This window comes from Henckelia pumila, chromosome 2 (assembly GCF_033568475.1).
Source record: "Henckelia pumila isolate YLH828 chromosome 2, ASM3356847v2, whole genome shotgun sequence".
NCBI classification, from domain to species: Eukaryota; Viridiplantae; Streptophyta; class Magnoliopsida; order Lamiales; family Gesneriaceae; genus Henckelia; species Henckelia pumila.
Window position 1 is genome coordinate 200,098,165 of NC_133121.1, and position 20,099 is coordinate 200,118,263.

The window sequence follows — 20,099 nt, forward strand, 5'->3', positions numbered from 1 at the left end:
TAGTTTCTTCAACCGGATATGACCCACCAAATCAATAAACTCTGGGTTTAATTGCTGCCGATGCATTCTCGGTTTCTTTTCCCTCGTGCAATGGCCTATATTCGGTGTTAAATCAACTTCAAGATCATCTCCTACCACAATCTTTTTCATTTCATTTTGCTCATTATCTGGATGGAGTTGGTGGTCAACTTTGATTGGCACAAATCTTGAACTCTCACCAGAGCAGCTAACACTTCGTACTGTTTGATCGTCTCTTTTACAGAAAATCTTGAAACTTTGTGATATAATCGATTCGTTTCTTCTCCACGATCGCTCGTGCTTCAGTTCGTTCATGAGCATCTTTTGGAATCATACAGCCTGTTGAGCACTTTAACCTGCATAAAGACATACAAACACTACAAATACACCAAATACTTACTGAATTCAGAAAAACAAACCCAAAATTACATGCTACTGCAACCAAAAAGTATCCGAAATTAAAATATTCAAAACAGAAACTACTACCAACACAACAAGATCAATATGCAACCAAAAAGTAGAAGGCATACAAACACTACAAATACACCATATACTTACTGATTTCAGAATAAAAATAACCAAAATTACACGCTACTGCAACTAAAAAGTTTTTGAAATTCAAATATTCAAAACAGAAACTACTACCAACACAACAGGGATCAATATGCAACCAAAAAGTAGAAAGCATAAAACACTAAAAATACACAAAATTCTTACTGATTTCAGAAAAAAAAACAAACCCCAAAATTACACGCTACTACAACCAAAAATATCTGATCAAATCTTCAAAATTGATACCACTACCAACACAACATGATCAATATTCAACCAAAACTTTCATCATCAGTTTCATTGTTCACAGTTGGAACAACACCAACAGTTGATCCCTCTACATCATCTCTAAGTAACTCAATATCTAGACTATTTACATCACCTAATAATGCTTGCATATTAGAAAAATTATTAGGAATAAAATGCATTGTATCCATATCATCTTCATCACCCATATTGTATGTATCTCTTGGGGTGTGACGAATGGCACAATACCAATCCTCCTCCTTTGGATCACGAACGTAATAAACCATTTGAGCTTGCGAAGCCAAAACAAACGGTTCATGTACCTCACGTTCTCCTGTATGTATCAAGCGTGAAAAATTTACCATTGAAAAACCAAATGGATCAATTTTGAAACCTGTATTGGTGTTAACCCAATCTCATCGAAAAAGAACTATTCGTCCTTGTCCACCATAATCAAGTGAGATGACATCGGTTAATCGACCATAATACACGGACTCGTGATCCTCATTATCATGCATCGCTTGCACCATAACCCCACTATTTTGTACCTTTTTGTTTTTTTTTTTCAGATTCCATCGTACGAAATGCAAAACCATTTATGTTAAATCCATGATAACTATATGCTACTGGATTTGGTCCATGTGAAAGCACCCTGAGATCCAAGTCTTCAACTCGTTCATTTACTCGATCAACCTGTAGAATATAAAAAAACTTCCATGGTCAAATATAAACATTTCAAAATTTAATCAATATATTTATCAATAAATTTGCAATATAAATTAAATTACATATATTACTCACTCGTTTTGCAAACCATTCTAGAAATTGCATTCTAACCATGTCATCCAACTGCGAATTACTTGGTCGCTGGCCATATCTATGTCTTCTCTTCAATTCGTTTTTCAATTCTCTGTTCAATCCAACACTAAAAGTTTTGAAGCTTTATTGTATGCAAAACACTAAAACAAATTTTGTACTCAACAAATATGACTTACTCTCGATATGGTTGCAACACCACACTATTTGAAAGATTATATCTATGAGCCTGGGTACGAGTTTTTTCATCCAAGGTAACTATTTGTCGTCCTTTTGTCGGTCTCCCTACTTGTGAAAACATTGGAAGTGTGGGAAATTCAGCATTTGGTGCCTCTTTGTGTCGTGTTCCGTGATTCTGTAATGTGTTGTTACCATCTACATAACGAGAACAAAACACAACACATTCATCTGCTAAATATGCCTCTGCAATATTGGCCTCCGGTCTTGCTTTATTTCTAACAAAATTCTTAAGCTTTCCCAGATATCTTTCTATTGGATACATCCACCGATAATGTACATGCCCAGCAATTCTTGCTTCATAAGCTAAATGCACCACCAAATGAACCATTACTATGAAAAATGATGGTGGAAAAATTCTCTCTAACTGACATAAAGCCAAAACAACCCCTTCTTCAGCCATTTGTAATTCATTTTCTAGCAAAGACTTTGCACAGACTGCTTTGAAATACTCACACAAAACAATAAGTGGTGCAGTCACTTTTTTTGCCAACACACGACGAAGAGCAATTGGGAGAAATTGTTCTATCATGACGTGACAATCATGGCTTTTTAGACCCATAACCCTGCAACGTCCAACATCCACGCACTTTGAAATGTCAGATGACATACCATCAGGAACACGAATATCTTTTAATACATAACAAAATATTTTTTTTTCAGCTTTGCTCATACAAAAACATGCAGGTGGCAAATATTATGTTCCATCTGGTTGTGCTCGTGGCCATAACTGTTTCATAATACCCAGAATTTTCAAATCTTTACGTGCAGCATAATTATCTTTACTCTTGGTGGAATCATCTAAGAGTGTTCCAAGAATGTTATCACAGACATTTTTTTCAATGTGCATAGGATCCAAATTATGTCGTATCAAATTGAATTCCCAGTATGGTAGGCTAAAAAATATGCTTTGTTTTCTCCACATTTGTTCAATTGACCCTGTTTTTGCTTTCACAGTTGGTTTTGACGTGTTACCCTTACCAAACACCACATTTTTGTTTAAAGTCATTCTTAGAACGTCAGATCCAGAGATTGGCGCCAAATCTAACTCACGATGCTCCGGTTTTCCATAACTTGACATTGTTCGGATTTCTGCATCTGCTGGTAGAAATTGACGATGCCCTCTAAATGACCATTTTCTACCGTGTTTCAAGTACAATGAATCAGTCTTATCAGCACAAGTTGGACATGCATTTTTTTCATATGTATTCCATCCAGATAAACATCCCAGACCAGGAAAGTCACTTATTGTCCAAAGTAACGCAGCCCGCATTTGAAACATCTCTTTTTCACAGGCATCATATGTAGCAATCCCATTTTCCCACAAATCTTTCAATTCTGTCAATAAGGGGCGTAAATACACGTCGATATCATTTCCTGGTGCTTTTAGACCTGGAATCAATGTGGATAAAATAATAGAATGGGGCTTCATGCATTTCCAAGGTGGCAAATTGTAAGGCATAAGGACAATAGGCCAAGTACTGTGTGAAGTACTTTGATTTTTAAATGGATTAAACCCATCAGTGGCCAGTCCTAAACGTACGTTTCTAGGATCGGATGCAAATTCGCAATGTCTTTCATCAAATGCCTTCCATGCTTGAGAATCAGCTGGGTGCCTTAAAGTTCCATCAGAAACTCGTTTCTTGAAATGCCACTGTATACTTTCACTTGTCTTGGATGACATGAATAATCGTTGCAATCTCGGTTTCAACGGAAAATACCAAAAGACTTTTGCTGGAATTTTAACCAAAAGACGTTTTTTTCTACCTTGACATGACTGCTTAGATGGTTTATGCAGATTCTTCCATCTTGAAAGGTGACAAACTTTGCAAGCTTGTTCATTCTCATCTTCTCCCCAATAAATCATGCAGTCATTTGGGCAAGCATGTATTTTTTCATACCGAATTCCTAAATTAGAAATTAATTTCTTTGCTTCATAAAAAGATGAAGGCACTTGAGCGTCAGATGGAAGTACTCGACGAAAGAAGTCCAACAATGCTGAAAATGACTTATCACTCCATTTTCCACCCACTTTCAATTGAAATAATTCAACAAGAAAAGTCAGTTTAGAAAACTCAGTGCAACCGGCGTATAGTTGTTGATTCCCTTCCTCTATTAAGCGATAAAATTCTTTCACGTTAGAATCCATTGAGGTATGACTCGCTGACGCACCATTATAGTTTTCATTACTTGTAGATCCTCTGTGCATTCCAAATGCATCACACAACATTTCTTCAACCACAGGTGCATGACTAGCTACTTCAAAAACTTGTTGAATTGAATCTGGAAGTTCACTGTTGAAGTTATCATCATCTCGTGCAAATGGTTTTTCACCATGAAAAGTCCAAATGCGATAATCTTGTAAGATACCATTTATCATAAGATGTTCATATACTGTCTCTCGGTTATGATTCAATGAGTTTATGCATTTGCAACAAGGGCATGGTCTCGTGACTTCCTGAGTCGCTTCACCAAATGCATGACGTAAAAAATATAAAATTCCCACTCGATAATCAAGACTGCCACGTGGGGAAGTCATCCATTCCTTCATGTTTCGATCTAAAAGTGTAATAAGAAATTAAGATTCATAAAAAATTAAATAAATATTGGATAATAAATTTTTAGTGTTTTTGAGAAAAAAAATGGAATAAATTTTCCCTTATTATATGAGCGGGAAGTTTTTATTTTTTATATCAAATTAAATACACTTGATAAACAAATAAAAATTATAAACTTACAAACTTGCATAAAAGATAACACTGATCACAACTGACTGTCCCTACGGCCTACAGATTGGCACTATTTAATATAGAGGAAAACAAATTACATGAAAATTATGAAACTCAATATCACCAAAGAGGATTGTAATCCACCAAATAAAACAACAAAAAAAGATTATTATTTTAAATAAATATGAAGCTAGGTGGGACAGTCACCTAGCGTATCAATAGAGTTCCCACACTTTCCATTAGTCTCATCTCTCAAATTTACACTCAAAAACATATTGTATCAAGCACAAATCCCTTCTCAAATTTCAACGTAATTCAAACATATTTTTCTCAGAAACGATAGTAATCCATCAACCCAACAAAAAATAGAATTAGCTAAAGAATTAATAACACATGAAAAAATTACTGACCTCTAAGAAATAAGGATGTTAATTACCTTCAAAACCAAAAACAATTCGATTTCGAATGAAAGATGTGGTTGGAAGCTTTTAGGGCATCGGCGCAATGGTCCTGTATAAAAGATTTGGAATTGCCAAAATTATAAAACATCCGTCTGACTGGGTTTTTAATTATACCGACACTTTCCGAAACGGTTAATAACCGTTGGTATTGCTTCCATAAACGATTTAACAGGTCCACAATACACGCGGTTAAAAACCGATGCTAAATGCGTTCAACAGAGGCGGTTACATGACCGCTTCTAAAACTAGTACAATGCAAGCGGTTTTGACAGCGGTTGTAAATACCGCAGTGGTTGGTGGATACAGTAAAATCGGTTGTTAAACCGCTTCAAAAGTACCGGTTCTAAATGTTAATTTTTTTGTAGTGGTAGTCAATGTAGGACCTTGAAATAATTACGAATGGGGGTTTATTCACACGTTTACACGCATGCCATTCGATTTTCAATAAAGCTCAAACAAGGTACTAGGGATAACATGTATTAATGGGTAGCTTGAAAGGCTCAAAAGAATTCAGAAAAATTGCCTAAATCATTCCTAATCTCAGTTTTTCACGTATTGCGCCTCGAAGAGTGTTCAAACTAGTTCTAGACAAGTCTCAATCCACAATTAAATCATAAAAATTTCAATCAGTGCAAAAAAGAATAATCATCAGCAGTAAACGATGATTTTCAAAAATTTCAGATTTTCGTACCTCATAGTACAGATATAAGTGTAAGCTCAAATAGGCAACTAAGGATAAATTTGTTCAATGAAAAATTAGGCCCAAAATTTCAAACATTGCCTCAATCATCTCTATGTTTGTATGTTTCAAAAATCAGATTCAAGTATTTATCACAGAGTATATAGAAAATTGTTTATTCACTTGGTTCCATTTTTTCAAAAATATTTGTCAGATAGACAGACAATCATGGATTTCAGTTATAGCACAAAACAAAAATTTTTCAGTCATGCATCCATTTCTTTCTCGACTCAATTCAACTCAACTAACAACAACAACTAAACTCAACAAAAATTTTGTCTATGAAATTCAAAACTCAACTTTCAACCAAACAACTAAATCAAACATTGATTCACCCCCAAACTTAATTTAATCATTGTACCTAATGATTAAAAACAAAGAAAAGAACAAGGGACACGTACCTTCGACACCGAGCATCAGTACTCGATGTAACTCAACAGGGTGATGAAAAAAATAATTGCCAACATGTAGAACACCATCAGAAGCCGATCATCGGAGTAAATTGAAGACGCACAACATGCACATCCTAGTGAACCTGAAAAGGAGACAGGCACACGGTGAAGAAACAAAAATAAAACCAAATCAATAGCAAACTCGTAATGGCTAAGGGAAAATGAAAAAATTTGAGGCATAATAGCCATGAAGGTCGATGGTGCATGGAAGAAGACCCTTGGATATGCTGTTAGCACGATGCAGGGAACACATAGCGCATGGGATTGCTGCTGTGGAGTGCTTGTGTTGTAGGATTGCTAGGAGCTACCATGGCACAAGAATGAGTTGTGTGCTTGGAGAGTTTGCAGCGCTGATCAGACATGAGATATGCGATAGCACACTGATGTGCGGTATGCTCGTTTGCACATGGAACTTGCACTGTAGAGGAGGTGGTTTGCGCTAGATGATGCTCTAAAGGAGAATGGCTCGCGCGATTTCTCTTCAAGCTGCGCTGATCAGGATGGTTAGCGCATGGAGGTGGACTGTAGGGATGCACGATTGCTCAATGAATGGCGCTGTTGAGGCTTTTTTGCGCAAGAGATGGAGCTGTAGGATTAAGAGTACTGCGCGTTTGCGGAAGAAGTTGTGCAGATGATAGCTAGTTTCCACAAGGTGCTTTGCGCTGATGAATAGATTGGGGGCTCGCGATTGCGCTTGATCAAGCGCAAATGGGAAATAGAGGGGCATGATTGTGCAAGTAAGTAGCGCAGATGGTGAGGTGGGGAGGCGCGATAGCACTGGTAAGTAGCGCAGATGGCTGGGGAATGGGAAGATGCGCGATTGCGCTGGTTGTTGCGCTGTTCGTAAATCAGTGAAACGAAGGGGAGGCGCGGGCGCTCTAATGGAGTGGCGCGGGCACGCCTATTGCTCGCACATTTCTTTATAGTGTGGCGCGGGCGCTCAATTTCATGGGGCGGACGCGCCTCTACCTCGATTTTGAGATTTCTGGAGCCTGAAAAAAAATTTTAAAATTAAGAAAAAAAATCTTCAAAAATTGATAATAAAAAATACTTAAAAACATTTAAATAACAAAAATTAAATAAGCAAAAAAAAAAAATCAAATAAAATAAAATAAAAGAAAATGCTTGGATTGCCTCCCAAGTAGCGCTTGGTTTATAGTCGTCAGCCCAACTTTCACCGGTGTTAGATAATTTTTTTCTTCACTCTCACACGCCAAATATATTCACTAAAACTGCAATGAAAACAAAAGAAACAAATTTGAAAATTAAAAATCAAATAAATAAAAACTCTAAATTAAAATCTAGACTAATTGGTAACAAGACTAAAAAATAATCAAAATTTACTCCCCGTCAACGGCGCCAAAAACTTCTTGTGAAAATTTACTCGCAAGCGTACGAGTGTCAAGTTTTAATATAGTGATTTAAATCAGATATCGATCCCACAGGGAGTAAAATAAAAATATTTAGTGCTTGTAATTAAAATAGTCTAAACTTTATCTAGAAAATCAATAATCAAGAATTTTGCTATAAAAATAAATAATCAGTGAAGTTTTGATAGCACGCACACAACTTTCAGGAAAAATCAATCAGAGAAAAATGGTCTAGAGGTATAGATTTCACCTGGTTTCAACAACAATCAATCATAATTAATTAATCTTCATGAATTTCAGTCAATTAATAGCCAAGAACACTTAAGTTTATTATTTCCCTCTCCCGAGCAACAAATAATGTTTATCAACAACAATTCAATTTCAATATTCCTATTAAGAATTTATCGCAGTGATCTATCACAAAACAATGTTCTTTTTAAAAGCTCTGTTAAAATCATACACTCTCCTGAGCTGTATAAATAATTAACAGTGTAGTTTCTAATGTCCTATTCAAAATCCCCTCTCCCGAGCAATGATTTCAAATAAATATAACAAATCAATTATTGATCAGATAATTGAAAAGACAATCAATTCTAGAAACAACAATTAATCTAGAAACAAAACTCAATTTAATAAAATCAAAAATTCATGAAAGCGTCTACACCAGGTTCCATCTGATCTCTAGACTCTAAAAATTTAGTTCATAATAAAATTCTGAATAAAATAATAATTCATAAATTCAAGCATATTCAGAATAAAATAAAAGATAAGAAACAAATCCGTAGATGCGACGCCTTGTCCGGACTCTCGATCTCCGTCTTCGTTCTTCAAGTTAAGCTCCAGAAATCCTCCAGAAATCTCACGATCAAATCCTGGTTCTCTGATATGCGTATGATTTTTTGTGGCGGCTCCTCCTCCTTTCCTTCAGAAATTAATTCCTTTTATATCGCTTGCACAAAATCCCAATAAAAGCCCATAAAAATAATTGCCTAAAATATTTGAACGCTGAAATCTTGATCAGGGCGGGCGCTCAGTTGATGGAGCGGGCGCGCTTCAAGTTCGACTTCAATTCTCTAGCCTTTCCAAATCTTGCGCGATAGCACTTGTGAAGGCGCGCTAAAAAGAAGCGCTAATCTTTGGCCCAATGAAAAGCCCAATACTGTTCCTTCTTCTCTTATCTCACTGATCGTTTCTTTTATTCTTTTCTTTCTCAATTCTTTTCTTTTAATTTTCTCTTCTTTTCTTATCTTTCTTCAATTTTCCAAATAAAATCAATAATTCTCTGTAAGCACAAAAACAACAAAATACCCACATAAATCTGCTCGAAACAAATATTTAACAAATAAAATCATATATAAATTAAGTGTATAAAATACACTTATCAGTAGGAGTACGCTTGCATTAATGTGTGTGTCTATTAGAAGCTTCAAGCTCAAGAAACGAAGACAAGTGCGATGATTTTAAATAATGTATTGTTGTAATTGTAAACATTATTTCAGTTGTAATGAATCATCAGACTCTGGTTGTATCATTCTATTTATTGGTTGTACATTTTCGTTGTATTTTTGGAATACTGGATTTTTATTACACAAGATTGTAATAAAAAAATTGTACATAACTGGAAGTAATCATACATGTATTATTTATCCAGCAATTCGTGAATGATTGCACGTGATTTTACTGAGATTGACATGGTTTTAGTTTATTAGTGTTCAACTGTGTTACTCATGTGTTTTGAGTAGGCCGAGTGTAACTGCTTGACGAGTGGTTAATCTAGGTGTTTTTCCTAGGATTGAACTAGTTAGTCAGTGGGCTGAGTTAGTGCCAGCGGCAAGTTGACTCGTCGGGGTCATGAGTTGTTCTAGGTTGTTTCCTTAGAACAGTAGTCTAATGACCTTCGTAGGTTGAGACTTTGTGATGTTTTTTCATTAGGATGTCAGGTCAAGTATATGCTGAGAGTTGTGGACTACGACCATGATTAGATGTGAGTATGCGCAACCCTATGCCGACGTACCTGGGAGCCTTTGCGCTTCAGGAGGTGGAGGTGGGAAGGATACTCAGTCTAGAGTTTTGGTAACAGTCACGATGAGGTATGACCTTGGACTAGATGCCTAGTTTGGTATCATGATTTAGATATCGTCTGGCTGTTGTCAGAGATATTGGTTTGGGTTTCTGCTGTAAGGACCAGTCTTGGAGGGATTTCCTTGACGAGTGTGTACTCTGAGCAGATAGTTTTTGACCTAGGGAATACTGCTAGATGGATCGATCTAGTAGGTAGACGGATTTCTACCAGCAATGACTAGGGATTGTCATCAGAGTTACGATTAGGGTTTCCTTGTGATAGGAGTTACCCAAGATACTGGATAGGATGCTATTTCGAGACTTCGACTCGAATAGGAGAATTGCTCCATGATGATTGACTTCATCGGTAATGGATTATATCAGATGCTAAGGATTGTACAGGACTATTTGAGGCATGAGGGAAGCGTGGCCTATGCCCGTGAATCCTTGATGGTCATCCAGTTGGGTTATTGAGGTAGGCTATCTCAGTCTTGAATCGTTACACAATCTTAGCAAGGGATATAATTAGGAGAGTGTTCAGATATAGTGGAGATCTTTGGGATCAGATTTTACTTTCGGACCTGACGACCCTTGGCTATCAGTAGTAAGGCGCGAGATGGTGCCAATGATCTAGGTAAAGATCACAAACATTTCTTGGATTTAATTCGCCTTAATATTCGATTCCAGTTTGCGAAGCAGCTGTCAGTAGTAAGGCGCGAGATGGTGCCAATAGACTACTAGTAGCTATTGCCTGGCTATCGAGTATAGGTGAGTTGGAACCAGAGTGATTTGAGTATTCCAAGTGTTGGGAATAGTAGACTTGTGGCAGCCGAGTCAAGACTATTGATAGATCCACGTAGGTAGTCTGATTTGATTTCACAACCCAGCTAAGTGTGAGCCATAGTAGATCGACGAGGTCGATAGGTTGAGTCCAATCAGTGATGATTAGGACATAGAGAATCGAGAAGTACTTGAAGTAGTATTTTGTTTCTTGATGCCTTAGAGACAAGTGCTTGGTGCAGTCTCAGAGCAATTGGCGATTTAAGCGTATTATGAGAATCTCTTGGTTTGCCCGAGATGGATTTTTGGGATTGATGCTAATCGAAGATTATCAACCGAACATTTTGATGAGGTGTTCCTGTGAAGACATATAAGTATAACGTTGTGTTTGGGTCTGACGATTGTTTGGAAAAGCTAATGGACATTAGCAAGGGGACATCAGTTGTCTGATCGTGATATGTGACATTAACTAGGATCTAGTTTTCAATATCTAGCAGGTTATGTCACTTGTTTTCTAGCAAGAGATGCGTGAATTCTGTAAAGGTGATTGAGATAGTCGATGATCGACTTAGTAACCAACGAGGATTTCCTTTTGCATTGAAGAATTCACAACATCGTGACGAATCGAATTCGTTCTTTCCAGTCAGTGAGTCACATCCGTGCGGGCTGTTTGACAAGGATATTGTGTTTCAGCAATGGACAATAGTCGGATGCGTGATAGGTAGCTAGTGATGATGATGTCATCAGAGACTCCGATGTGAGTTATACCAGATGCAATGACTATCGAGTTTCGAGACAGGATATGAAGCATTTCCATATGTCTGTGTACCGTGGAATGCCCCAGTAAATCATTTTGGTAGAAGCTTCCCTTAGTCTTGATGTGTGTACAGTGATTGCAAGTTTGTATAACCATAAAGGGAATGTCCAAGGATAGATGAATCCTGTAGAAAGATTTAACTAGCCTATCGATTGGAATTCATGGGTAAGTAACCTGTGGTCGAGATGATATAGATCATCGGAGATGCGATAATTTCCATTGTGGCGTATGCGTATGACTTCGCAAACCAATGGTTAAGAAAGGATTCTGTGACATGATTGTCACGTGATGAGAGTTCCTTCAGGACATAGTGTTGAGTTCCTAAGAAACATGAGCTGTGATTCACACTAGACATGGTGGGCCGAATTCCCAGTATTGCTTGGGGAGCTTGTTGCTTCAGGGGAGCATGGGAAGGATAACCATTCTGGAAATCGTGTTAAGCAGTCACGTTGGAGTATAGCTTTGTGTCAACTGGATTCTCTTGAAAAGAGATTCATGATAGGAGGTTTCAGCACAGTGTTGGGATTGGTGTTTCCAGACTATAGGTGTTATGCACCGAGAGCTTTTGGAATCATTGGATGGTTAGATTCAGTTAGTGATTCGACGAATGTCGTAAGCCAGTCAGGTTATGACTTGGTCTTAGTCAGTTTAAGATTTTCCTTGGGACGATGATCTCGATCAAGCGGGTGTTTGTATCCTTCATGATCAGTGAGATCGTGGTTACGACGGAAGACGTATCAGTGTTGTGATACATTAGTGCAAAGGAAGTTTGGTCGTCATCAAGTAGCGCAGTAGTTTTTAATTGGGAGAATGCTAATGTGGTTCAACATTAATGGAGCTTGCAGGAATTTAGACAAGAGTATGAGTGTGTCGAATGCTATTCGACCAGACGCGCAAGTAACGAATTTTAGTACGTTCTCGAGGTTCTACCCTAGATTTTGAGGATGATTTTTAGGACACCTGGCTCGGCATAGTTCGGATCGTCCGAACCGTTACTTCGGAGCGTCCGAACTCCCATAGATAGCCAATCGAATTTCATTTCTTATCTTATCTTATCCAATGGAGATCGGATCGTCCAATCCCTCTTTGGATCATCCGAACCCCGCCCTTACAAACTGGATCAGGGTCTCCGAACTCCACCCCTTCGGACGGTCCGATCCTAGAGTTCGGACCTTTCGATCCATCTGAAGCTCAAAGCTCTACTAGACCATTCTTGATCGTTCTGGATCTATTACCTAAATCTTTAAACCCATTTGAGTATCTATTAATCATGTTTTAGCCAATTAAACATAATTAGGTGATTGATTAACTTAATTCGGAGACGGGTTATGTAGTGACCCGTATCCAAAATTAAGGATTAATTGTAATTAATCCAATGATCATGTTTAGATTAAGTTAAAAAATGATTAAGGAAATTCCTGATGGATTAACGGAGTCCGGGAATGGATCCAGAATACTCAAATTATGCCAAGAAGGTTCCAAGGGATTGGATGGTCCAAACCAGGTTCGGAGGATCCGAACTGTGAACGGAGCCAAGGATCGGAAGGTTTGAAGAGTTCGGACGATCCGAAGTCAGTTTTGAGGATCCGAACGTGCGTGGCCAGCTGTCTCAGAATAATACGTCATTGGTGACATCACAAGGATGACTTCGGACGGTCCGATGGTGTAGATCGGAGGCTCCGATCGGAGTCCGGGATAGCTGTATGGTTGCATGCGAAGTTGTTGACGCGTGGCACATAACGGAATGCTCGATGTAAGGATCGGAGGATCCGATTGAGTTCGGATTCTCCGAACGTGGGTTCGGATGGTGTGATCGTCGCCTATATAAGGGGCAGCCGAGATCATTTCTTCTTGCACATTTTCCTCCTCTCCTCTCTTACTTTAACTGGTATTAGGCTTTCTAGGCGTCCTATTGGGAATATGGAAGTGGCGGAGCTAGCCTGGCATCGTAGCGGAGCTGTGCCTAAGTTTTGAGGCAGTCGCCATCAGTGGGCTGACGACGGACACAGGTATAGATATGGTCTCCTTAAATTATTTAGGAGTATGCAATAGCTTAGTTAAGACTTTTAGAGCTTAATGAATGATGCATGGGTATTTGCATTGTAGAGTTGATGATAGGCTTGAATCCTAAAGTGGGACTGCTAGGACTACCCGTATAAATGTACGTAAGTACTGACTGAGATAGCCAGCGGGTTTGCATGCTTATATGTTGCATTGTGTGCCATATTATGCTGCAGCATGTGCATATCATATTGTGTCTGTACATCTTTTGAGATGAGCCATGTAGGGCCGCTCAGCCGTGTTCGGACGGTCGATGTCGAGTGCTCCGCGACCGACGGGTTAGTCGGCACTGACATCTGTAGGGCACGGTCCACGTTCGGTAGGAATGAGAAGTGTATGCAGTGGATTGTCCTTGGTTGTACCACTCATATCCTAGGCGCCATTCTGAGCAGTTGTATACAGTTATCCCAGATATGGATACCCTGTCATTTGCATGCATCATATTTGTATGTTTTACCCGTATTTACGTATTGAGCTTAGAGCTCACGTCCAGTCTTTTCTCGGTATCTGGACACCCCATTCGACGGGGCAGGTGTACGTGCAGGGTTGAAAAACATACAGCTAATCTTGGTGTCTTCACCGGTCACTGGCAACTCCAGTATTTTCTCGGTATCTGGACACCCCATTCGACGGGGCAGGTGTACGTGCAGGGTTGAGCACCAGGAGCTTGGAGTTGCCAGTGACCGGTGAAGACAACAGGATTAGCTGTATGTTTTTTATTGCCTTTAGGATTATTTAATTTGATTGGATTGCATAATAAAATTTGTTTAACCGGTTGTATTCTGCCGATCTGCTTATATTTAAGTCTTCCGCGACGATTTTATTTAATGCATGCTTAATTATGCTCTAACTCTGATTAGGTAGTGGATCCGGGTTGGGTCGCTACAGGTTACTGTTGGATCGGTTCTCTTGTGCTCGAAAGCGCAACGAAAGTTTAAAATTTTATGTAAAAACCGAGCACATGTGTAGCATTCAAAAATATTAAACATCCATAGGGTGTTTAAGATATTTTTACCTATCAATCTCAAAAGATTGATTTATGACTCCAACCAAGTTGTGAACAACTTAGCTCTTCAACCATAATGGTAGACACTATCTAAAAGATTCCAAGAGCACACCTTGCTCAAAAGGATTCAACCATCCAAGAACACACTTTGTTCGAAATTGACTCCTTTCTTCCAATTAGGTCCACAACTAGTCAAACTAGATCCACTCTAAATATGCACTAGAATATTTAGAGCATTTTTCATTGAGAATTTTTTGTCTTTTCACCCAATTTGAAAGACAAAAATTTTGAGAATTTTTGAGTGTAGTGTTCGGCCACTTGAGAAATATTGGAGAGTGAATATTGATTGTCTTGGTACTTAAAAAGTGTGTTATGACAAAAGACAAAGCATGCAAGAAAAAAGTAAAAGCATGCATAGAAAAGTGTGCACTTTATCTTTAACACTTCATATTCACTCTCTCATGTATTTTATATATATTATATGTCAACATATATATATATATATATATATATATATAAAACTTGAACTCATTCAAGCCCACTAGTATAATAATTATTTAACACTATTTCTATTTGGACTCTACAAGACCCAATAGTGTTTAATTAATTCAACACTTGAATTAATTTAATTATTTGGACTCTACAAGGCCCACTAGTATTTAATTAATTTAACACTTGATTTAATTTTATTAAGTTCATAATAATAATTTTGAAAATCACCATTTTTAAAATTAATTATTTTATTCAAGTCAACTTTTAATCTTGAAACACATTCACAAATTAAAAGTTACTTTCTCATTCATTCTCCTTTAGAAGTCATACTTCTAATTTATTTCACTTATAAACTCATTTATAAGCTGTTCAACACATTGAACTAATTTTATTCTCAACGAGATCTAAAAAGCTAGTACTTGGGTGACCCTCAATGGTTCATTGATATAACTAGCAGTGGGTTCGCATCTCCATGTGAGCATACCCTATATAGCTCCATTCTTATTTATCAACTCCTTGATAATAAGAACGTCAGAAAACTCAAGTTTGATAGTACCCAACCAATCATGTTAAATGTCTAGCAGCATCGCTTACATGACTCCCTAGGTATCAAATGATAGTGGCAGCAAGAAGCATTCAATTATGGTTAGCGTACAGTACGGTTCCTTCAACTCATATATCCCTACCGATTCGACAACCATAGGTTCATCGAGAGTTGTCAATGAATCGATAACTATGTGTCATGCCATAGTTGCATCGAAGGTGTAATTCAAAAAATTCCTTTCTTAATTATCACCTACTCTGATCAGAGATTTCAAGATACATATGCATGAGAACACATAGGATATCCATACCCTTAGGTAAGCGATGAATTCCCAACTACAATGCATTGAATCATATATATTTCGACACAACGCCCAACATTGCCACCTGATGACCCCAGTTGAGTCGGTAAACAAGTCAAAGTGAAGCTCTAGCATATAGAGTCTCCATGTTGTCCCGGGTCGTAAGGACTAATGGTGTACAACCATAAACTAGGACTATTCCACTCGATAAGTGATAACCACTTGGAAAGTCCTTTAGAAAGTGTTGTCCAGTGCACTCTAAAAGGAGCACCTATTTGCATGCTTGGACATCACCATGTCCCCTACCAATGAAACATGGTACTCACATTGCAAATACTAGTCTCAAGATCGAGCGGCCTTTATCCTTTTTTTGTGGCGGCTGAATCGACTAAGAACAGTTTAGAATATACAGTATTTCAAATATGAGTTTCATGATAGTCATCACATGACCATCTCATATTCTTTCTACTATTTGTATATTAAAGGGTTTTATCTATGCAGTTAGTATGGGTATATAGATAAAGGTGTGCCAAATTAAATAATGTCAAATATTATAAAATAAAGATTGTCATACAAGAGTTCTCTCAAGGACCATCGGCCAACATTTGGCTCGACGAGCACCTACTCTAACAAACTCCCACTTGCACTAGATCCAACTACCCATATGCTTCAGACCCATTGATTCGCGATGCTTTTCGAACAATGGTCTTGGTAAAGGCTTAGTTAGTGGATCAGCAACATTATCTGCGAAGTCGACTCTGTCTAACAAGACCTCTCCTCTTTCCACAATCTCCAGGATGATGTGGTATTTTCTCAGTATATGTTCGGGTTTCTGATGAGACCTGGAGCAACTCCATTAGGAATAATGTCCAACTCTTGGAAAAAATTCCTCATTCAAACACCCTTCTTTTGCTACATCTAATACAGCAATTTATTCGATATCAGTGGTGGAATCCGCATTGTTGTCTTGCTTGGAACTCTTCCAACAGATAGCAACACCATTGAGCATGAATTCAAAACCAGAGGTTGACTTCAATTCATCGATATCGCTTTGGAAGCTAGTATTGGTATAGCCTTCCAATATTAGTTCTCCACCCCCATAGACCAAGAACACATTCTTAGTCCTTCGTGGGTTTGATTGATATCTACTTGCAACACTCAGTTCAATTTACGTCAAGATGTGTAGATATCATCGCATACATGATATTACCAATAGAATATGCGTGTCATCGTCACTATCTCTAAATTAGTCTTGGGAGACGTGGACTTGGATAGTGACACGCCATGACACATTGGTAGATGTTCTCTCCTGGACTCTTCTATCGAGAACCTCTTAACGATGGTATCAATGTATGTAGACTGGGTGAGACCAAGAAATCTTTTCGATCTATCCCGATAGATCTGTATTCCCAATACAAAAGATTTTTCACCCAAGTCTTGCATCGAGAACTTACTCGCTAACCATACTTTAGTTGACTGCAACATTCCTACATCATTCCCAATGAGTATAATGTCATCAACATAAAGTACCAGGAATGTCACAGCACTCCCATTGACATTTTTATACACACAGGGTTCTTCAGAATTTTTAGTAAAACCAAACTCTTTGATTGTACCGTCAAATCTGAGGTTCCAGCTCCTAGATGCCTGCTTGAGGACCATAAATAGATCTCTGAAGTTTGCATACCATATGCTCACTTCCGATAGATGTAAACCCTTCAGGCTGAGACATGTAAATCTCTTCCTTAATATCCCCATTAAAAAAGGCCGTCTTCACATCTATCTGCCATATTTCATAGTCATGCCATGCTGCTATGGCTAGCCATATCCTTATGGACTTGAACATTGCAACTGGAGAAAACGTTTCCTCAAAGTAAACTCCTTGTATTTGAGTATAACCTTTTGCTACCAATCGCGCCTTGAAGGTCACCACCATCCGCCCCAAGTTTCCTTTTGTAAATCCATTTACACCCTATAGGAACAATTCCCTCAGGTGGATCTACAAGATTCCACACTTGGTTCGAATGCATGGAATTCATCTCAGATTCCATAGCTTCAAGCCACTTGGATGAATCGGCATCAGATAACGCTTCCTTGAAGGTCCTTGGATCACATCCATGGTCAGACTCATCCTGGCCTTCTTCAAGAAGCAGACCATATCTCATAGGTGGTCTCGAGACCCTATCGGATCTCCTAGGAGCTTGTATCTCCTCTCTTGGTTGTTCGGGTATGGGCCCTACAACCGTGGGTGTTTCTCGAACCTCTTCGAGTTCTATCATCTCCCATTTTCTATCCAATAGAAATTCCTTCTCCAAGAAGGTTGCATTTCTAGAAACAAACACCTTTGTTTCTTTGGGATGATAGAAATAATATCCAACCAAATTCCATGGATATCCCACGAAGTAGCATAATGGATCCATCATCCAATTTATCTCCCACTGTCTGCTTCACCTAAGCAGGGCACCCCCATATTCTAAGATAAGAATACTTAGGAGGCTTTTCCATCCATATCTCATATGGTGTCTTATCAACTGCCTTTGAATGAACATTGTTCAACACTAGTGCCGCTGTTTCAAGCACATATCCCCAAACGGATAGCGGCAACTCCGTGAACCCCATCATAGATCAAACCATGTCCATCAAAGTCCGATTACGATGTTCTGAAACACCATTCAACTGAGTTGTAGCAGGAGAAGTCCACTGCGAGAGAATTCCATTCTCCCTAAGATACTTTTGTAATTCTGCACTCAAGTACTCACCATCTCGACCCGATCTAAGTGTCTTGATGCTTCGTCCTAATTGTTTCTCTGCTTCATTTCTGAATTCTTTGAACCTTTCAAAAGCTTCAGATTTGTATTTCATCAAATACACATACCCATACCTTGAGAAATCATCGGTAAAGGTGATGAAGTAAGAATGTCCATGCTTAGTGGTGGTGCTAAGTGGACCGCACACATCTGAATGGATCAAATCCAATAGTCCTTTGGCTCGCTCCACATGGCCCTTAAAGGGAATTTTGGTCATCTTTTCTTTTAGACAGGGTTCACAAGTAGTAATAGAATTAATATCAGACATATCAAACATGCCTTCTCCCACTAGCTTGTTCATCCTTCTTAGAAAAATATGACCTAATCGAGCATGCCACAAGTGTGCCGGATTCAGAGTATATTATTTTCACTTGTGTGTTGTTGATATTGCTTGGACATTATTCAATGGAATATCTTTCAATTTTAAATTAGAGATCATTTTCCAATTCGCTTGTACCAATTAAACATTCATTCTTGTAAATATTGCAAACACCTTTGCCAAATAAACAAGAATATCCATCTTTATCAAGCATAGAAATGAAAACAATGTTTTTCACCAAATCTGGTACAAACAAAACATCTCTCAATACTAATTTAAAATCATTTTTCAACAATAAGTAAACATCTCCCACGGCTTTGGTAGCAACTCTTGCCCCATTGCCCATCCTCAATAAGGTCTCACATTCCCTAAGTCTCCTACTTCTTGCCATCACCTGCAAATCATTATAGAGATGTGAGCCACAACCTGTATCCAATACCCAAGAAGCAGAGTTAAATGAAATGTTTACTTCAATGTAGAACATATCCTTTCCAGAACCATTATGGGCAAGATATTCCTTGTAGTTACACTTACAATGTCCATGCCTAAGTGGGCGTGTTTGCTCACCAAAGAGCTCTTTGAGATGCAAATGAATGTCAGCAGCATTTTTAGCATCCTCAAAACGCCTCTGCAGCTCATCAGACATAGAATCCAGCATATAACACTTGTCTTTCAAGTCATGGTCACACCAATCCTTGTAAGCCTACAGCTCCATAGGACTGCATCTAGTCGGAGCCTCAACAGGGGGAGACTTCTCAAGTGTATATGCTATTCTTTCTGAATTGAAGACGATTTTTAGATTTTTTTAGCTAATTGAGGTAATTCGGACCTGTCAGTATATGTTTGTTGAGTATTGCAGATAACAGATTGCGAATTGATGACATGTCAAAAACTTTGTATTGAAAATAATAATAGATAAATGTTAATGACTATTTTAAAATATTTAGTAAGATATAAAGTATGTACTTTTACTTTATAAATTTTATGCTCCCTCTATTTTGACATTTCACCACCCTCTAGTGAAAAACGGGAAACTCCTTTCCTCAGTAGGTACGTAAGGTCCAATTAGCTAATCATGATCCCGAATAATATCAGCCAATCACAATTCCTAAAAGGTAATTTCCAATTGCATCTCCATGCAACCCTTTCGTGAACTTTTGTCTCACGCTTGATTAGGACCCAATAATATGATGTCGTTCATCTTTACGTGTCAAGCCTTACCCATCGATATTGAACCTTAATGGATGGTCGTCATGAGTTCCCCCAATAATATGAGCCAAAATCATTGGAG

General features: G+C 38.2%; 1 protein-coding gene across 1 annotated transcript; it reads right to left on the minus strand.

Annotated features, from left to right (window-relative positions):
* Nucleotides 1-842: 842 nt before the first annotated feature.
* On the minus strand, nucleotides 843-19,466 carry LOC140879352 (uncharacterized). Its single transcript, XM_073283032.1, has 6 exons — nucleotides 19,235-19,466; nucleotides 2,614-4,428; nucleotides 1,812-2,499; nucleotides 1,618-1,726; nucleotides 1,365-1,509; nucleotides 843-1,210 (listed from the first exon to the last, which is right to left on the minus strand). Exons 1-6 carry the CDS (start codon nucleotides 19,464-19,466, stop codon nucleotides 843-845), a joined length of 3,357 nt encoding a protein of 1,118 aa, XP_073139133.1.
* Nucleotides 19,467-20,099: the final 633 nt, after the last annotated feature.